The sequence below is a fragment of the Grus americana genome, chromosome 20 (genome assembly GCF_028858705.1).
Source record: "Grus americana isolate bGruAme1 chromosome 20, bGruAme1.mat, whole genome shotgun sequence".
Lineage (NCBI taxonomy): Eukaryota > Metazoa > Chordata > Aves > Gruiformes > Gruidae > Grus > Grus americana.
The window spans coordinates 11,654,834-11,673,295 of NC_072871.1; the positions used below are offsets into that span (position 1 = coordinate 11,654,834).

The 18,462-nt window shown below is 55.4% G+C and overlaps 1 protein-coding gene across 1 annotated transcript; it reads right to left on the reverse strand.

Moving 5' to 3' along the window:
• Positions 1-1,597: 1,597 nt before the first annotated feature.
• On the reverse strand, positions 1,598-17,134 carry DBH (dopamine beta-hydroxylase). Its single transcript, XM_054848790.1, is given in 13 exon segments — positions 1,598-2,324; positions 4,853-5,012; positions 5,646-5,773; positions 6,383-6,442; positions 7,439-7,477; positions 7,596-7,739; positions 8,478-8,644; positions 10,136-10,238; positions 10,671-10,847; positions 12,566-12,823; positions 14,246-14,392; positions 16,701-17,063; positions 17,066-17,134. Coding segments are annotated over 13 exon segments (1,950 nt in total). The 3' UTR covers positions 1,598-2,189.
• Between the last annotated feature and the right edge of the window lie 1,328 nt (positions 17,135-18,462).

The window sequence follows — 18,462 nt, forward strand, 5'->3', positions numbered from 1 at the left end:
ATCAGCCCTGGGGTGTTCAGTGCCTGCTTCGCTTTTGTCCATGGTGCTCAAGTGCTGTCTTGGCTTGTGTGACGGCTGTGCGGAAGGTGAGGGGCATCGATCCCCCCCAGACCTGACCGATAACCTTGTCCTTGACCTTGCGAGAGTAAAGGCACGTCCCCGGTTTTGGCCGTGACACTGGGAGCACGTTGGTGCCCAGGGAGCGCTGCCAGCCTGCACCAGCCCCTGGGTTTGAAATGAGGAAAACCCGGTGGGGCCGTGCAGCCCCTCGATGCTGAACTGGGGAGAGATTCTGGTGCTGTGCCCCAGGGAGTGAAAGAAACTCCTGAAGGCAAGTGCCGCTGGAATCTGGGTCCTGGGGGGGGTGTGTGGGGGGGTCTGGGTTCACAGGAGAAGGAAAAGAGTTTGGTGAATGTGTTTTGGCCCACGGCTGCTTTGCCAGTACTTGTTTGTGTTTGTGTGTCCTCCGCGCTGCTCCCGGTACGGACAGGACCAGCTCAGTGCTGTGGCGTAAGCCCACTGACCGGGGCACCGACACCAGGGCTGCCCTTGGCCCTCCGCGGTCCCGTCTGCTCTGCTGGCATCTCCCCGCAGGTCAGCTTGGAGGTGGCTCCTTTGAGCTCCCAAGGGAGAGGGGGATGCACGCAGGGGCTGAGCTGGTGCTGCCAGCCCCGCAGCCGCAGAGCCGGTCTCGGAGGTGTCAGGGAAGGTTTTTCATCGCATGCACGCAGCCCGTGAACCCCCCACGGCTAAGGGGAAGGGGTGGCTGCTCCCAGCCCGTCCCTGTATTAGTCTCTTGCTCTGGTTTCCTTGCTGGGCTCCATCTGGGCACAGCAAGGGCCTGATCTCTGCGGAAGCTTTCACCTGCCTGAAGAAATAATCACGCTGCATGCTTTTCATTTTATTACCCTTGACTAGGTTCCTTTGGTTTATAGCCTTTTCAGAGCTGATTTCAATTCCTTAGCCTCATGCAACAAGCGCCACGGGCAAAAGCATGAACTCTCAAATGCTTTGGTTTTACTGGAAACATTAAAAAACAAGATTGGGGTGAATTTTTCTCTGAATAAGGGCTGATTGCACTCCCTGATTCTGCCCAGGCGGAGGACAGAGGAGGGGGCGGCGGCGGTCCTGTCCGTGTGTCCTGGGGATAAATGAGGGACCGAGCACGCTGCTCCCCGCCGAGCCAGGGATCCACTGTGTGCCTGCAAAGATAATGTTTTGCTTCAAAAAGGCCTTTCTGCTCCGCGGTGCTCTGACTTGAGATTTTTTTCTTAAGCCAAGGTAGCCGGGGGGGGGGGCACATTTCGGCTGCTGCCCTGCCCCGATCCCACCCGCCCCAGGGCAGCGAGGGGCAGGCGCCCAGCTGGGATGGACGGGCTCTCCTGCCGCACCGCCGGCTTTTCCTCTACTCCTCCCGAATATTTTTCCTTTGGAGCTCAACAGCAAAAAGCAATTTTTTTCTTTTTTTTCTTTTTTTTTTTTTACATTTAGATATTTAATAGAGACATTTTTCCTGCCAAAAGGTTTGTCTTTTCCCCCCCTGTTGCCCCCCTCCCATCCCTCCCCCTTTCTAAACCCATCGCAGAGGTATCATTTGTTCCCGGCCATTGGCATCTGGTGGCGTCAAGACGAATAATCCCCAGCACGGGGGAGTGGGAGGAGGAGCGCGGCGGGGAGCTCAGTCCCTGCAGCGGGGAGGCGAGTGTGGGGTGGGCGTCGTGGCATCCCTCCCTCCATCCCCGCCACGGGTGCCGGTGTGGGAGAGCGCCCGTGGAGCTGCCCCGAGCTAGACGGGACCGCGGGGCACTGGGGAGGCTTGTATGCTGCTCCCACACAGCTCTTTGCTCTGTGCCTCAGTTTCCCTGCGGGAAAGCAGGCTTCTCCCCCCTCCCTGGGGCCGCACTGGGTTCGGCACAATAGCAAACCTCCACGTTATTATTCTGGGGGCGGAAAGCAGCATTACTCAGAGCCAGGATTACTAATAACGCGCTAAATATAGCGCCTTCCATCTCCAGAGTACTTTCTGAACTCTAGCTCGTGAGCTCTAACCCCCTCCGGAGACAGGGGCCAGGGCACCGGCCGGCATCGCAGTGCGGGCAGGGATGCCGGGAGAGCGAAGGGACAAGGTTCCCTGTGGATGCTCCTGCCTGGAGGCTCTTCCCGGCGTGATGGAAGGAGCAGGCATCGGGTCAGTCCCTCCTGAGCTCGCCCAGGTTGAGGGGGACGGGGGCAGCAGGCCGAGGCGCCGGGGCGGGCGGGCAGCGAGGGACGGGCTCCCGCAGCCTCTCGGTGATGGTGGGAAGCGGCTGCTTCTCCCACTCGCCCTGCAAGAGAGTTCGGCACCGTGAGACCAAGTCAGGGTTTCGGGTACTTGGAGACTCCATGTTTTCCCCTGCTTGTAAAAATGAAATGATCTTTAATATTTGCAGTGTTTTAACCTGAACCAGGATGTTTTCTTACGAGACATTACTAATTATTTGTATTGCAGAAGCACCTACGCCTCCCCTTAGCAGCGCAGATGTCTGCGGTGCACCGCGTTGCACAAACCCACCACAATTAGGGAGTTTCCACCCCAAAAAGTGTTACCCACCAAATCGGATGGCGGCAGCTTGAAGCATGGAGTCCCACCGACCCACCCTGCTCTCAGCCCAGCCCTGAAAAACAATCTCTACCAGGTATTGGCAGGCAGGTTGGTTGGAAGCGACGTTTGCAGTGTGCCAGCATGGATGTTCACGTGCAGCTGCTGCAAAACGGGAGCAGCCAGGATGAGGTGCTGCAGGGCAGAGCCAGCGACGGGCTGTCACTGCCGTCGGGGCTCAAGGTGACCACAGCCGGGACAAAACCCCCAGCTCCGTGCGTGCATGGGGGCACCTTGTCTCGAGGACGCTCCTTGCAAGGAGCAGTCTGCCGGGTTCAGGCGGTGCCGAGGGCTGAGCCCGCCGGGCAGGGTCTGTCTCAGGTGTGATGGGTTGGTCGGGGTGAGTGGCGGGGTGAGGCGCAGGCAGGGGCTGCCAGGGCAAAGGGGGGGCTCGGTCTGGGCTGAGCTCTGCTTCGGTGATGTTACGGTTTGGCTGCCGGCTGCGCGCTCATGCGGAAACGTCAGGGAGAGGCTGAGCCGCAGCGTGAGCCGGAGGAGGGAGGTCTGGAGAGGAGAGGTAGAGCTGTGAGTCATCAGCAAGAAGAAGAAAGTTGAATTTATGTTTTCAAATGAAATGCCTTGTAGTATGTCAAGTGAAATGGGCCAGAGCCTGCACCGGCACCAGGAAAACCCTGGGGAAATGTGGAGGGGGATGGAGCAGGATGGAGGGACCCTCCCAAAGCACACAGGGAGCGACCAGAGAGGGGACAGCATTGCCGGGAAGCACCAGCTGGAGAAATGACTGTTTTCCCGTAACCTGACGGCTTACGAGAGCGGTTAAGCAGGTTTCGGGTGCGCCTGCTCCAGGGCTCAGCCCCAGCCCTGAGCCCATGTGCTGCGGCAGCCTGCCCTGCCGACACGGCCCCAGCCCTGTGCTCCCACCACGCCAGCACCCTGCTTTTGGGGGAGATCAGAGGTATTTGGCGTGTCTCTGTTGTTGTTTTCAGTGCTTTTGAGTGGAAATCTGAACGTAGAGAGTACAGAGAGTTTACTGCGAGCTCTTGCAGGTGCAGGGGACCTGGGGACACCAACATCCCCGCAGTCGCTCACAAGCGTTACCTTGAGATTTTGCTCAGTAATTAACAGCACTCAGTCCTTCCAGAAAGCTCGTCAAGTTTGGGATCGCTGAACTGCAAAAACACGAGCTTAATTAGAAGCCGGTGCTTTTCTCTTGGCAGAAACAGCGTGGAATAAATGAGATGTCCTAACATCAGGCTCGCTCTGAAAACATCAGCGGAGCAGGAGGAGCACCTCGGCTCCTTCGCCCTCGCTGCGATCTTGTGACCCACTTTGTGCTGGTGTCGGATCTGCTCCGCTCGAGTCTCTTCTCAAGTGCTCCCCGGACCTCTCCGAAATCAAGCGAGTTGCCTGGGCCATAATTAAGGGCTTAATTCATAACTCTGCTGTTGCACAAACACCACTTCTGTCCCATAGCCGAGAGGTGCCGGGTGTCCAGTTCCAGGGAACTGGGAAGGTTTCTGTCCCCAGCAGAGCAGACTTTGCTAAAGGGGTTTTATGGGGGCAGACAGCTGATGGCCTTCCCTGCAATCAGCTCAGCACCCTCCGGTGCTGCGGTGGATAGCACTGGATCCAGAACTAGTATGTCATGGAAGTTTATTACACCGACAAATGGCTTCAGGAGCTGATGGTGATAGGGACCATTAGTGGTTTTAATTCTCCATCACCATCATTGTCATGACCATCGTTGCTGGGCCTGGTTTTATTTTAGAGATCTCAGGGCCCTTTATCCTTCATGTTTTGCTGGATCGCCGCGTTTGGAGGCTGCACAGATGCTGTGCGTAATGAGCTCGCTCTGCTGGGACCTGATGTGATTTGACAAAAATCCTAAAAACCACCTCATGTTTCTCCTCGGTTCTGGAGCTAGCCCTGCTTTAACACTCAATGAAAGCAGCTTCAAAATTGCTTTATGCAAATGCATCTCCTAATTGAAACTGGCCAAGCACACGCACAGCAGGCTCGTGCCGTATTGTTTTAAACGCCAGGGCTGGGCTGGGCTCATTGTCCTGCTGGCGCCAGGGTTCCCCAGGCAGCTCCAGCTCCCTGCCCTGAGCCCGCGGGGTGCAGCCGTGTCCTGAGCACTGGAGACCGGAGCCGTCCCATCAGGGTCACCCCGCGGCACAGCTCTGCCCAGCTGCTTTTCTTCCTGCGGCCAGGGGTTTTGCTGTGAAGCTTTGGTTGTGAGGCCGTACCTACCGGGAACCGGATAGCTGAGGATTTGTTGCAGTGCATTGAGATCGGAGCAAAGTCGTAGAGGGATTTCAGCACGTCTCTGTTGAATGTGTTCCAGGGCACGGAGAAAAACTGCTGCGGGACGGAGACCTGCGGGCACGTGCAGACCTCTTCGTCATTAAACCTGGGACAGGAGAAATGCCACACTGAAACGCAGCGGTGCTGTCCCCTTTCATTCAGTGTTGGACGTGCCTAATTCCCATCCACCTAAAGCTCAGCCTGGAACGGCTCCGAGGTTAGCACTGGGAGCAGGGAGAGCCTAGGGCAGCCGGCACCTGCGGAGGAAGATTTGGGGCCAGCTGGACTGCCCGTGAGCAGGATGCCCTGTGCAAGGTCAGCATCTCACCCCTCTCATCATGGGTGAATTAACTGCAGCCTGCTTCTCTGGCAGGGACGCTTGGCATCTGCCGTGGGGTATAAGAAGTATTTTACACATAAGCACTTGGCTGCGCGGTGACTCTTGCTGGGAAGTCCCTCCCCAGGAATGCTCTCCCTTCCCGATGGTTCTCACTGCTCAGCCATCCTTAAAGCCCTGGGTTTGGCTGCCAGCTCTGGGGACAGGGGAGGGCAGGACTGTGCTCCAGCACGCAGCCGGAACCAACACAGCTCCTGAAACCCGCGCTGCCTGAGTGTCCCCACACACCTCCTGCACAGCAGGGCCTCAAACCCCACTTTTTAAACTTTTTTCCCAGTGTTACTAGCAAAGGGCTCTGCAATGGTCCCTCTCCCCTCAACATCGCCGTGCAGGGCTCTGTACCTGTTCACGAGGTTGAAGTATCGACGCAGGTAGCCCGGATCCACAGAGCTTTTGCACAGCTCTAGCTGCGTCTGGGGGTAGTAGTGCACGTAGTTCACACACATCTCCTCCAGGATGCCAAACCCGCCCTACGGCACAGACACAACCCTGCTGGGTCCGGTTCTGCCCTGCCGGGGCTGCGCGGGCAGCGGGGAGGGCAGAGAGGCCGCAAAGGCACAAAGCTCACACCGGTACGTGCACCCGTGCACATGCACGTTGCACCCCTTCAGATGCATGGGCTTGGCTGCACTCTGCTGCCCACCCGCCCTGTGTGCAAGGACAGACTTTCAGGCTAGATCGTGTGGTTTACATTAAAATGCAGATTTCCTATAATCCTTCTACTATATTTAGCTTTGTCCCTGTTGATGGTACCTCTGACAGGCTCTTTTTTTGCTGCCTATGTAAGAAAATAACATGCACTGTCAAAAAAATGCCACTTCTCTTTAATTACAATTAATCCCTGGTGGAACAGTTTGTGATGGGAATTAGTGACATGTACTACTTCTCAATTAGCACCCTAACATCCCTGCTGAAGGCAGCAGAGCCTTGTGGCTTCGCTTCTCTACCACCCTCCCCCTGGTTTCTGGCTGCGATTCAGCCGGGGTTCATGCAGATGCCCACTTTGTGGGTGCCCCCAGCCCTGGGGTGCGAACACACGCCAGCCCCACGTGGGCAGGTGAGCTCGCCCCCGCACTCACCACGGTGGCTCGGCTCCGGTCCTCCGTGTTGTATGTGCAGGTCGTGATGAGTTCGTCGCCCTGGAGGGTTTGAACACAGACATGTGTAAGTGTGAGAGTGCAGGGTTTCCCCTCTCTGAGCAGCACGTTTGGGGATCAGGGAGTTTGTAAGGTAGCGGATCTCTGCTCCCCGCAGCGGTGCCAGCCCGCAGGCAGCCTGTTCCCCACCAGCACCGGCTGCAGTGCCACGGGAGTGTTTGCTAAACTCGCATCCCCTGGGGAGATTCCCTGGGGCCGTATCCCAGGGACGGGCTTTCCTGCTTTCCCCGCTTTTAAAGGATTTCTGCAGGGCTGAAGCACCTAAGAAAAAAAAATGCACTTAGGCAACATTTGGAATTGCCAAACCTGTACCCAACTTGATGGCACAACTGCCTCCCCCTCCACAGCCCGTGCCGTGGGGACACCCCGGCGCACAGCCCTGCGGACGGTTTCAATAGGTGCTGAGGCTTTTGAGCAGCCTCCTGGGGCACGGCGGGTCGTGTAGGTGCCCCCCCGCTTTGCAGCCGGGTCCTTCCCCACCCGTACAGCGCCTGTTTTACCACCCACTCCCACCACAGTCGCTGCCGAATCTCTTCCTCTCCTTCCATCAAGTGAGGAGGGAGGGAGCACCTCCAGCGCATGCACTGTTCACCCTCACCCCCCCCCGGGAGCCTCCCTCTGCTAGAGGAAGCCCAGCTAAATTAGGTGCTTAATTTAGCTCCTGGCACGGTTTGGTTGCCCACACGCTGGTTTCGTGCCATGTCAGACGAGCCCTGGCGTCCCCAAGGCATCTGCGCGGGGGTGGCAGATATGACCTGGGGACCACGGGGAGCGTGTTGTCCTGCAGCCCTCCCGGAGGTCTCGGATGGCAGCAGCGCCCGTGCGTGGGCAGGGGCTGCCGGTGAGTCCCATGGGACACCGCTGCGGGTGGTGGAGGGAATGAGGTGGTGTAAAGGAGATGGGGGGGTCTCAGGGCTGCGGGGTCGGGGGAAGGTCTCGTGTGGTTTGGAAGCCGCCACGGTTTTTGGAGCCACTCACTGGAAAAACTGCAACCACCTCCTTCAGCATGCGGATCTCCTGGGAGGGAAGGAAAGGAAAGGGGCCGCATCAGAGCAACGCCGTGGTGCTGTGCCCAGGGTAGCCCCATGGGTGATGTCCAGCCAGGACGCCCCCGCTGCCCCGGCAGACCCCATACCTGGAAGTGAGGGCTGTAGTGACCATCGGCGTTCACGACCTGCTGCTCCCTCCCGTCCCGGGACAGCACTGTCACCACTTTTCTTCCTGCCAGGTGAGTGTGGAGCTGGGAGGCGAAGATGCGGATGCCAGCAGCGGGCAGAGCCTGGGGGAAGGACGGCTCAAGCCCCCGTGCCTGACCCCATCCCTCTCCCTCCCATGCATCCCCTGGCTGTGTGCTTGCGACCGGCCGTCCCTGTGCTGGCTCCCGCACGGGGGGGTTTGGGGGTTGCTGTGCCCTTGGGGCAGCGTAGAAGTGAGGTCCTTGCAGAGGGACAGACGCTCGGTCTGCTGCCAAGTCCAATTTACGCGCTGCTGTGCCCTAAGTCAGCGGGAGCAGCTGAGCCGGACGCTGCTTGGTCCTTGCATTCATTAGTGGTGGCACAAATGGTTCCTTTTGGGTAGGCCCTACAAAAACATTCACTAAAACTTCCCTGAGACCAAGGTGGGCATTTTGAAACCATACTTGATAGAGCTCTTGGTGAGCTCCTTGGAAGCAGAGACTAATCCTCCCATCTCCGTGGGGGGAAGCACCGCCGAGGCACGGCCAGCTCGGCAGGAAGTTTTATGGGAATGGTACCCCGGGGAGCCGGAGCAGATGGCTCCCCAGGAGAGCTGCTTCGAGGGGGATTCAGCACATCCCAACCAGCTGCTCACTGTTTGTTGTACACAGCAGATATTTTCTTTCCAGCACAACCTCATGGTAAGGGGTTCAGGGAGTTTAAAATTGGGAATTGTGAGCCTGGAGCTCAGTGCCGTATCACTGGTGCCTGGCACCTGGGAAAAGCCATTTACAATCTCTCTGCTCCGAGGTGAAGCCAGGTCAGAGAGGACGGGCACTCACCAGCTGGGTGCATTTGTCAGTGCAATACCCCGTGAGGATGAAAGCGTCCTCGCCCGGGGGAATGGCCATCACCGGCGTGTAGACCAAGCCCAGCTCCATGATGCCGGCGTCGTAGGGTCGCAGGGTGGCCGTGTAGTAGAGGCGGATCCCTGAGGAGTCGCGGCGACCTGGTGGGCGAGAGGACAAGGCTGCAAGTCATTGTGGGAGAAGTGACGGCTGCTGGGACAAGGTCAGGCGTGAAAAACGATGCTGTGCTGCAGTGGGTGTGTGGAGAGGTGCTCTGGCCTCTCGCTCGCAGCTTTCTTCATGTGTTCTTATTGTTTTAAAATCCTAGATATTTTCATGCAAGTCTTTACTGAGCGGTCCCCTGGAGAGGTCACCAACCTGAGGCTGAATTGCTCCCAAGGGAGGTAAGTAGTGCCTTTGGAGAGCCCAAAGCAGGAGGGCAGATCATGGGGTGCTTTGGAGAACTCTCTCAGAAACATGGCTCATTGCATCTTTAACTGCTACGTCCAAATAACTAAGGCCGTGCTGTTACCGGGGGCCTGGCAGGAGGAGAAATGCCTATGGAGCAAGTACTCTTTGCATTTGGAAAGCTTCTGGTCTCTCTTGCATTTGAGATTTACTCCATTTAACCTCCCCCGGGGATCTGGTGGGAGCTGGAGAAGACCCTGTGCCCATGGTGTGCCCCTAGCAGATGCTGACCGCAGGGCAGGCAGAGGCAGGAGCGAGCTCTGCTGAGATGCGAAGCCAAGCTCTGGCTCTCGTTTGCCACCCAGCTCTGTGAAAAAAGGGAAGGGGCAGGTTCAGTAGGTCAGGAGGGGTTCAGGCTGGCTTTGAAGCCTCTGTCTCTGGGCTGCAGCCCGTCCAGGGATAAGAATAATGGGGGAGACACTATTGGTTAACACGCAAAAGCAGATAAATTATGAAAGACATGAGCTCCATATTTATAGACGTGTTTCTTCTCGAGTTGCCGAATGTGCTATGATTGATCTACAGTACATATGCTCTGGTCTCCTAAAAATATACTCTGGTAGTCAAGAAGCTACTTGTTTTTATGTAAATGAAGAAACTGGGTTGTTTGGAATCCTTTTTTTAAAAAAATGTGTCTCCTGACAATGTTATTGAAGCAGGAGTACCAGCAAAACAACATCTAAGTCCCCCATCCCCAGCCAGGCTGGTGCTGTCTCTCTGGTGACTTCGGCACCGCTGCTGCTCTTGGCTCTGAGCTCATACCCGCCGCCACCACCTTGCACAGAAGTTGGGGGACACCCTGTGACAGCCCAGCTAAACACGGGTGTTGCCTTGGACCATTGCCCTGCTGGAGCGATGGGTAGGGGCAGTTTTCTGCCTGGGGGGCTGCGGGCTCAGCCTGGCTCCCCTTCCCCAAGACTCTCTCCTCGCTGCTGGGCATGCATGAGGATGGGGTCCAGCCTCCGGTGAGGATGACTTCGCTGAGACCAGAAAGGCAGCAGCATGGTGGGGGTTTAATATATTCCTCCTGCTAGCGCAGATCTGGACCATGAGGTCTCCAGAAAGTTGCAAACAGGGGTATGATTTTGGCCAAATTTTCTTCTGTAGGAAGCCCTGGCGTTTACCTGGCTGCCCTGCCACTGCCTCACTGGGGACGCACTGGGCATCGCCACGCACCCACTCACCTTCGAACACCAGGGGATTGTGGTAATGAATCTCAAGGCGCAAATATCTGGAGGAGCCCGGGCCACCGAAGGCAAGACCTGCTTCTTCGGGGTAGTAAAAAGCCTGGAAGCAGAGGGAGGGTGTTAGTGGAGTGGTGGGGTGGCTTTCCTGGGGACAAGGCTGAAAAGCCTAAGGGAAATGTCTGGGCATAATCCTGACCCCCGCCGTGGGTTGAGGGACATGACTTGTGCTCTTGGTTGTGTTTGGTGAACCGGTCTTGCTTCAAAAGACTTCTCACATGCCGGCATGCACGTGCAATGGCATAAGGGGCATCACACTGATTTATGGCACCGAGGAGGTGGGCTGGGGGGTGAGGTGGAAACTCAGACACAGGGGAGCTCAGACAGGGCTGGACACAAATCCCAGCAGAGACTGGGGCTGGGGCAGCCCGCATGGGACAATCCCAAAATGGGATCAGGAAGGGTTGAGAGGCAGCAGGAAAGCGCTCAGGACCAAAGCTTTCACCCAGGGCAGCGGGTCCCATCTTGCACCCACCTGTGCTCCCATGGCCCATGCTGCAAGCACGTGCCTGCAGTAGTTGAGCCGGTTTGGCTTCATCTTGGAGTCGCAGGGCCCATTGTAATGGGGGAAGCTGTCGAACTCAGCAGCGCACTGGAAGACTTCCATGTGGTGGACCAGGGCCTCGTTGCCTGCCGTGATCACTGGCTCATACTGCAAAGCAGCGTCCAAGAAGGAGGACACATTGAGAACGTTTGCTGAGAGCCCATCCCCGGGGGCTGCTGTCTGTGCAGGCTCCACAAGGAGCCCAAGGCAGGTATGTCTGCTGTCCTTTACTGAAGGGGAGGCAGATTCTGCTGCCTGATGGGGAGGAAAGGTTGTTATGGGCATGAAGCACCAAGGTCCAAGAGCTCTTGGTTGGCTTTGGGACCAACCCAGAGTCCACCAGAGCCCATAGAATCATAGAATGGTTTGGGCTGGAAGGGACCTTAAGGATCATCTAGTTTCAGCCCCCTGCCATGGGCAGGGACACCCTCCACTAGCCCAGGTTGCCCAAAGCCCCATCCAGCCTGGCCTTGAACACTGCCAGGGAGCCAGGGGCAGCCACAGCTTCTCTGGGCACCCTGTGCCAGGGCCTCAGCACCCTCACAGGGAAGAATTTCTTCCTCACATCTAATCTAAATCTACCCTCTTTCAGTTTAAAGCCATTACCCCTTGTCCTATCACTACTAGAGAAACATCTCACCCCTTCTCCAGCAACAGATGCACCTGACCAGCAGAAGATCTTGGTCTGCTTTGTGACAACCGAGTCCTCTGCCAGGTTTGCAGGGCTGAGGTGACCCTGGGGACGTTGCTTTTTGCTATAGGGAGTCCTGGCCGCGTTGCAGTGGCTCTGCCTGCAGACATTGAATTTCATTTCTAGCCAACAGCTGTTTGGGGCACGAGGAGGGGGTTTTGGGGTAGAAAGACTGACTTCAAACAAGCCTGAGGAACAGCTCTGGCTAAAAGTGCCAGCTGTAGAAATGATCTGCAGCAGCGGGAAGGTATCAGGAGTTACGCGCTTTTTACTTACACACAGATGATTCACTTCACACCATCTGTTGAAGAGAAAATCCTCCTTCTGAGTTTTCCTTTGCAGCATCGTCTCTCCCCTATAAATCACTAAGCATTCACTTCTGCTCGTGTGTCAGGTTTTCCCTCTCCCCGTCGTGTGGTTTTGACTCTGGGTGTGCCAGGTCATCTGCCAAGCCACCTCCGCGCCGCCCGGGCGATGCTCTGCCAGCAGCTCGTGACGGCCGGTCGGATGGCGTGACGCCTGCCGTTCCCCGGCACTAACCTGTGCCTGCAGGTTTCTGCCTCTCCTTTGAAAGGAGGTGACCCAAGCATGTGCAACACGTCTAGGCGATGCACACAAGTTGCATTTATGTTTGTAACTCCCCCTCCCCTTCTTTTTTTTTTGGAGTATGCCTAATTTTTAGAAGCCAGTTCATATCCTGGCTTGCTCTGCCCTGTTCTCGCCAGCCCTGTTCCTTTGTTTCCCATGTTTATATATTCCTCGTGGTTCGTCGTGTGTCATAATCCTGCCACAGGTCTGTCCTTGGTGGCTACAGCTCTGCCTTCTGCAGGGGGTCAGCTCTGCAAGGGAGCTGCTCTGAGCCTGCCCTGGTATTTGCTTGTTGTGCCAGGTGGGAAGTCACCAACCTGCCACCTCCTGCTGAGAAGCCTCTGATTTTGGGTTCTCTAGGAGATATGAGGATGCTACTGTCTGGTGGGATGGCTGTGGGAGATGTTTTGGTACCGTGTTGGGTAAGACTTATGGGTCTGAAAGCCTCCCTGTGACAGGGCAGGGAAGAGGTGGACTTTGCAGACCGAGTGTGAATGTGATAGCTGATCTGCACCAGGGAAAGCAACCCTCTTCTCCCGCCTCTTACCATGATAATGTGATGTTTGGGGAAGCCGTCTGGGAGCTCTGCCATGTAACACCAGTAGGTTGTCTCCTGGCTGGGAATGACAATGTCAGGGGCCGTTATCTCCATGGTCTTCATGTTGCTGGGCAGTTCAGGGATGGTGATGTTGGGCTTTAACAGCTGCACTCTCTGCAGTCCCCTGTGGATGGCAGAGATGTTGATGGCTTGGAGGGAATGGACCGGTTTCTCCAGGATCCCGTAGATAAGGTGCACAGTGCCATCCTGAAGCAAGAGCACAGTATATCAGGCAGTTTTTCATGCGGGAACATGAACTGCATGGACTATCAGCACCAGTATTGGTGGGATGAATCCAGGAATGGGGCTTTTCACCCATCCCCAGACTGGAAACCACCCTGACTTCACCAGTAGCTCACTTTGCTGGGCTGGCCTGGTAAGACTGTAGATTTCAGGGCATTTCTTTGCCTGATGTGATTACAGAGGGTTCCCTACCACTTGGGAGAGTCTGAAAAGTTTTCCCTAGATGGCATCAATTTTAAACTTAAGTAGTTAATACTATTGCCCCCACACCTCTCCTCCACCCATAAGGGTAATGTCTCCTCTCTGCTTCTTCAGAGCCCGTTGTCCCTCCTGACCTCCAGGCTGGGACTGCCGTGTCGGTTCAGGACTCATCCCACCCTGAACCCTGGTCCTGGCAATGGCCATGGGCAGCAGCCTGGGGAGGAACAGCAGAAACAAAACTTCTCCCTCAAATCCTCCCTATCTTCCATCTTCTGTTGGGAGAAGCTCTGCTGACAGTCTACTGCAAGCAAGGAAGGTGCTGCTGAACCCATTGAGCTCTGGACAGGAGATAAGGAAGAAAGGAAAAGAGAATTTTTTTTCTTAAAGGATCAGAGAATAAGACCTGCAAGTCTTTTCCCAGTTCACACACAGAATTTTTTCCTCCAGGGCTCTCTGTTTTGGCAGACAGTAGACATTTCTCACCACAGGACAAGCTTCTGAAAACCAGCAACAAAAACTCAAGGACGGTCTGTGCCCACGTTGGCTTTAAAATATCCTGCCTACCAAAGGCTTTCATCTGAAATGAGCCTAACGCCGATTCCTGCCTGCACTTGGGGTCCATGGCTGAGATCCCGAAGCTCTTTGACATCCCCACTGGGAAGGTTGCCCCCAAATCCCATCTCACGGGGGAGTGGTGAATGCAGACCCAGAGAGGCTTCACTGAACCACGCATGTGCACACCGCAGTGGCTCTATTTGCCATCCCTTTGCTCCGTCTTCTTCCAAAACCTTCCTCTTTGCCTCCCGTTGAACAACACCAACACCTCTTTGTAACACTCCAAACAGTTGGCTCCAGACTGCAAACCGGAGTGATGCAGGAGGGTATTTATATAGACCTAACACATGCTTAACAGGAGCGGATGATGCAAACGAGCTAAAAATCTACACTTTATAGAGGTTTATAAGGGGTTGTAAATAGATCGTGCCAAATATTACTCATGTCCCAGGGCTGACATCTGTAGCACGCTTCCTTTCTGCCCTAGACAGCACAAACACCTGATGCTGTCCCCAAAACAATACACTGGTGAGGTATGGCCATGCAGGTTGAGGTTTGGAGCCCAGCTTGGTGCCCTGGGGCTGGGATGGGGCTGGGGGGTGCTATAGGGGGGTGAGGGCAATGCCATACCTCTATAAGGTAGTCCTTGGGGTCACAGGTGCTGAAGGCTCTTCTGAAGAGGAGGTAGAGCCCCTCGGGAGCCTTCCGAGCCCCGAGGAGCTGGTAGTCCTGCTGAGAGTCCATGTGGAGCCGCCCCTTGGCATCACTCCAGGCATCCTGCAGGAGGAAGAGCATCCCGCTAAGCCAGGAGGCTCCGCTGGCCCCGCTCAGCTCAAGGACCCCACGGCAGTGACCTCCACCGGTACCAGTCATGAAGTCCTCCTTCTGTTCCTCCTCCGGTTGGTTCACCCTCCACATCCCAGAGGTGGAGGGAGCATGTGTTTTGGTTGCCCCATGCCACCCTCCAGCAGCCCACGGGCAGAACTGTGCCGGCATCACCTCTGCCACAAGACCCTTGGTGCTCGGCACAGGCAGACCTGTGAAATACGTGACCCAGCATTAATGGTCTGCAGAAAGACCTTCAGAAGTTGAGATGCGACTGGGGGAAAGGAGGAGGGGGGAGGAAAGCCCGCAGGGACACATGAAGGTGTTGCATCGGTCTGTGTTCTGTTTTGGGTGTATTTGGCTGGGGGACATTCTTAGGGGTTGATGTGCTTTCCAAGACCCTCGCCACAAACCAGCTGCTCTCAGTTGAGGGTCAGACCCTTGCTGGGCTGTAATGTCAGCTCTAGAAATCACTACCCCTCTTCAAAATCCTTCATTTGTGGCCAGATTGTTTCGGCAGCCCAGCAAGGCCTCCCAAAAACTGCTCGCTGTTGACGATGGTGTCAAAGGCACACCGAGAAGCAAAGCAATAGGTTACTCCTCTGCTTAAGGATTTGAAAGTTTGGAGTATAAAATCCTGCAATAATTTGCATTCGAACAGTGTTGTTGTCTTGATCTTTTGCAACTCCTGTTGATATCTTTTGTTTACTGAGAAAAGGCACCTATGAAGTACCTCGCCGTACCTACACAAGTGGCATCGGTTCTCTTATCTTGGGGGAAAAAACAGAAGAATAAGAATAAAACATCTTGGCATCTTTTCAGCCAGAACTATAGAGTGATATTTCAAGAACATATTGTCCTTAGAGGGGGAGAGTAAAATCAGCTGCATGAAGCTAGCATGACATTTGTTTTCATAGGAGTATGGTGTGCGAATTAATCTCGTAGTACATGGGGGGTTAAGCAAATTTGGATCATTTTAACAGCTGACATACTTATCCAGAAGAAAGGCTGCTGGGAGAGAGAAAACCAGGACTGGAGAGATTTATAGAAATCTCCTTGCAGGATGCTGTTCAGCACCAACAGAAAGAGAAAGCCCAAATGCTGCCCAGTGTTTAATTCAGCGCTGTTTGCCTTTCACTGAGCTCATGAAGGCAGATTAGAAATGATCCTTTATGGTTTTTTTAACATGATGCTGTGAAATACTGTAGCATTCGGGCTACCACACACCCTGAATGGCTGGTAATTAGCAGGAAAATAGTACAGATAATAAGCCCTCCTTTTCATCCTTTCATTACGCTGCAGATCACATCGCGGCTGATTGTGAAAGAATGTATTTTATGGTTAATTTGAAGTAAGAAGAGAGGTAAAATTTAACTTACTGGAAAGCGTCACACGGGGAAAAAATGTGAATTGCTTTCTGCAGCCAAGCGCAACTGCAATATGCCCAAGGTGGTGGGCTGGGGGTGGGTGGCTGTGGAGAGCACAGGGTAGTCACTGTAACTGCAGCCCCGGCAGAAAGACAAACCGAACGAGAACCCGGACAGACAGACTGTGTCAGACAGGACAGCGATGTGCAGCAGCAATATCAAACAGCAAAATTAGAAATGAGCTCCCCCCACATCTGCTACCACGGGGCGTTACGTACCACCCAAATACATTTGCACGTTTAATTTCTGATAACGCCGCGCCCTGGCAGGCGGCCGTCAGGTTGTGTTTTCCTGTGTGCTGCTGATCTCTGCCATAGCATCAAAGGCGACTCGCAGCCGGGTTACTGGTGCTGCCAGGAGCAGCCTTCCTGGCTGATAACTTTTTCACTGTCTCAAAGTCATTAACAGGAGCCGTGGCTAATTTTTAATGTGACTGACAGCAGTGCACAAGCGAACCAGGGTGTTGATGCATCCCACATGTGCGTGTGTGAGTGTGAGCTGCTCTGCACAACAACCTGTTGGAGCTCTTTGCAGCTAAGCGCAGCAGAGACATCCAGGTTCTGGTTCCACTCAGCCTTGCTGATGTGCCGCTGTATTTATTCTTTTCTCTTTGGGTTTAGGATCCTATGCCAAACCCATAGTGTAGACCTGATCCGTGGCTCCCTCTGGGATAGAAACCCCCAAGCCCTTTCGGGCCACTTCCACCTGAGCAGCGGGAGCAGTCCAGCGTGCGCCGTGCCCTGGACCAGCCCCACTCTTTTCAAACCGTGAGCCAGATTCACCCGTGGGGAGGCAACCCCAAAAGCAGCCATGCGAACACACGAGCGACTCACCCCAAAATAGGAATTGTGCCCGTCGCTCCAGAGCACGGCCAGGTCTGCGTTCTCAAACTCGCCCCTGTCCGACATCCCGAAGAGGAGCCCGAATTGCAGGTCCCTGACGAGGAGCTGGAAATGCACGGCTTGCTCGGGATAGCTGACATTCCAGGAGAGCTCAAGCAGCCCCTGGGGATCGAGGGGCACCTTGTAGGGAAAATCACTCCCACGGGGCACCGAGCCCTGCAGGGCCACCACCAAGATGACCAGGAACACCGCGATCATGGTGAAGTACATGGATGCCACTTCCCGCAGCCTGAAGCTGGGGCAGGGGCAGGGCTGGCTCCCGGAGGTCTGCATGCTGGGGAGGACGGCACCCGCGCGCCTGGCTTTGCCCATTTATGCGCTGGCCCTCCTGGGCAAGCCGGGTAAGCGATACTCTTTAATTGCATTTGGTTGTTGGGAAATTGGATTGTTGTATTGACCCCCCCACCTCCTAGCCAAATACTTGCCATTTGCTGCCTCCCCTTAATTGGCTCTAATTGCATATGGACATTATCAATAGCAATTGAATTTGACTGGGCTGATGTTACTCGCTCTTAAATCTTCCTTAGTGGCTGGAAAGGGCTGTTTGCTCGCAAGCTGCTCTTGCTGAGCCCTGCGTGGACACACTGCCCCGCTTGCGGTGCCTCTTGCCCAGCTCTGCAGCCAGCCCTGCCTGCGCTCTGCGGGGCAAAAGCTCCGGGATAGCCCCGGGAGCAATCCCAACCACAGATCCCCATGTCCTTCAGCCTGGGATTGCTTATCACTTATCACCACTTATCACCCAAAACGTGGCCAGACTGGGGGGGATCAAAGCCCAGGGTCAGCTGCCAGACAGACGCAGAGTCCTGGTCCCATTCCTTGCCCACGCTCTGCTGGCTGCAGGTCAGGGTATCACTGTGTGCACCCCCATTTTCTTTTTGCTCCTCTGAATAACCACCCCAGTTGGCAGCTTGCAGATAAGCTGGCCCAAAGTGCGCTCGGGGCACCTCTCGGCTCCCCCGACCCCATGGCGGTGTGCTGCTCAGGCTGTGCCGAGGTCTGGGCTGCACCGCGGGACCCATCCGGCTGCACGTTCCCCGCAAGCAGCCCTGCCAATGGCACAAATCCCGGGGAAACCTTTCTGTGTTTGTTTGTTTTTGGAGGCTGGCCTCCCTGGGGGCACGTTTGCATGAGATGCTGCCGAAAGCTGAGCTGAGTTGAGCGACCCGGAGCCCCGCAGTCCTTTAGTCGCTGCTGGGTTCAAAATGAACCTCTCCAAGCCGACTGTGGTGTCGTCTGCTGGAGCTCTCGTGGGTGTCGGAGCAGGCCCAAAGGGATGGTCCCAGGAGGGGACATGTCCTTTCTGTGTTTTGGGTGGTGGCAATGGTGCTTTCTGCTCCAGCAAGCCAGCCTGATAGCTCAGCTGGAGACAGTGTGGGAGATGGCTGTTCTCCTCCCATCTCAGTTTCCATCCATTTTTTAACCTGTTAATAATAGTTTTATATGTAATCGTGATCACACCTCCAGGAAAATGCTGCAAGAGTTTATTTTAGCAGGGTAGAGCCAGCCTGGCAGCGCTGAGCTGGGGTCCTGGCATCTCACGGGGTCTTTCCTGCACACCCTAGCATTGGAGACAGCCCCACGGGCTCCCAGCAGCCGGGGACAGAAAGGGTGCAAACCAGAGCAGAGTCATCCGGGCTTGTTAATGCTCAGAGTAATCAGGGAAGAAAATTAGAATGAACGGCACGTTACCAGC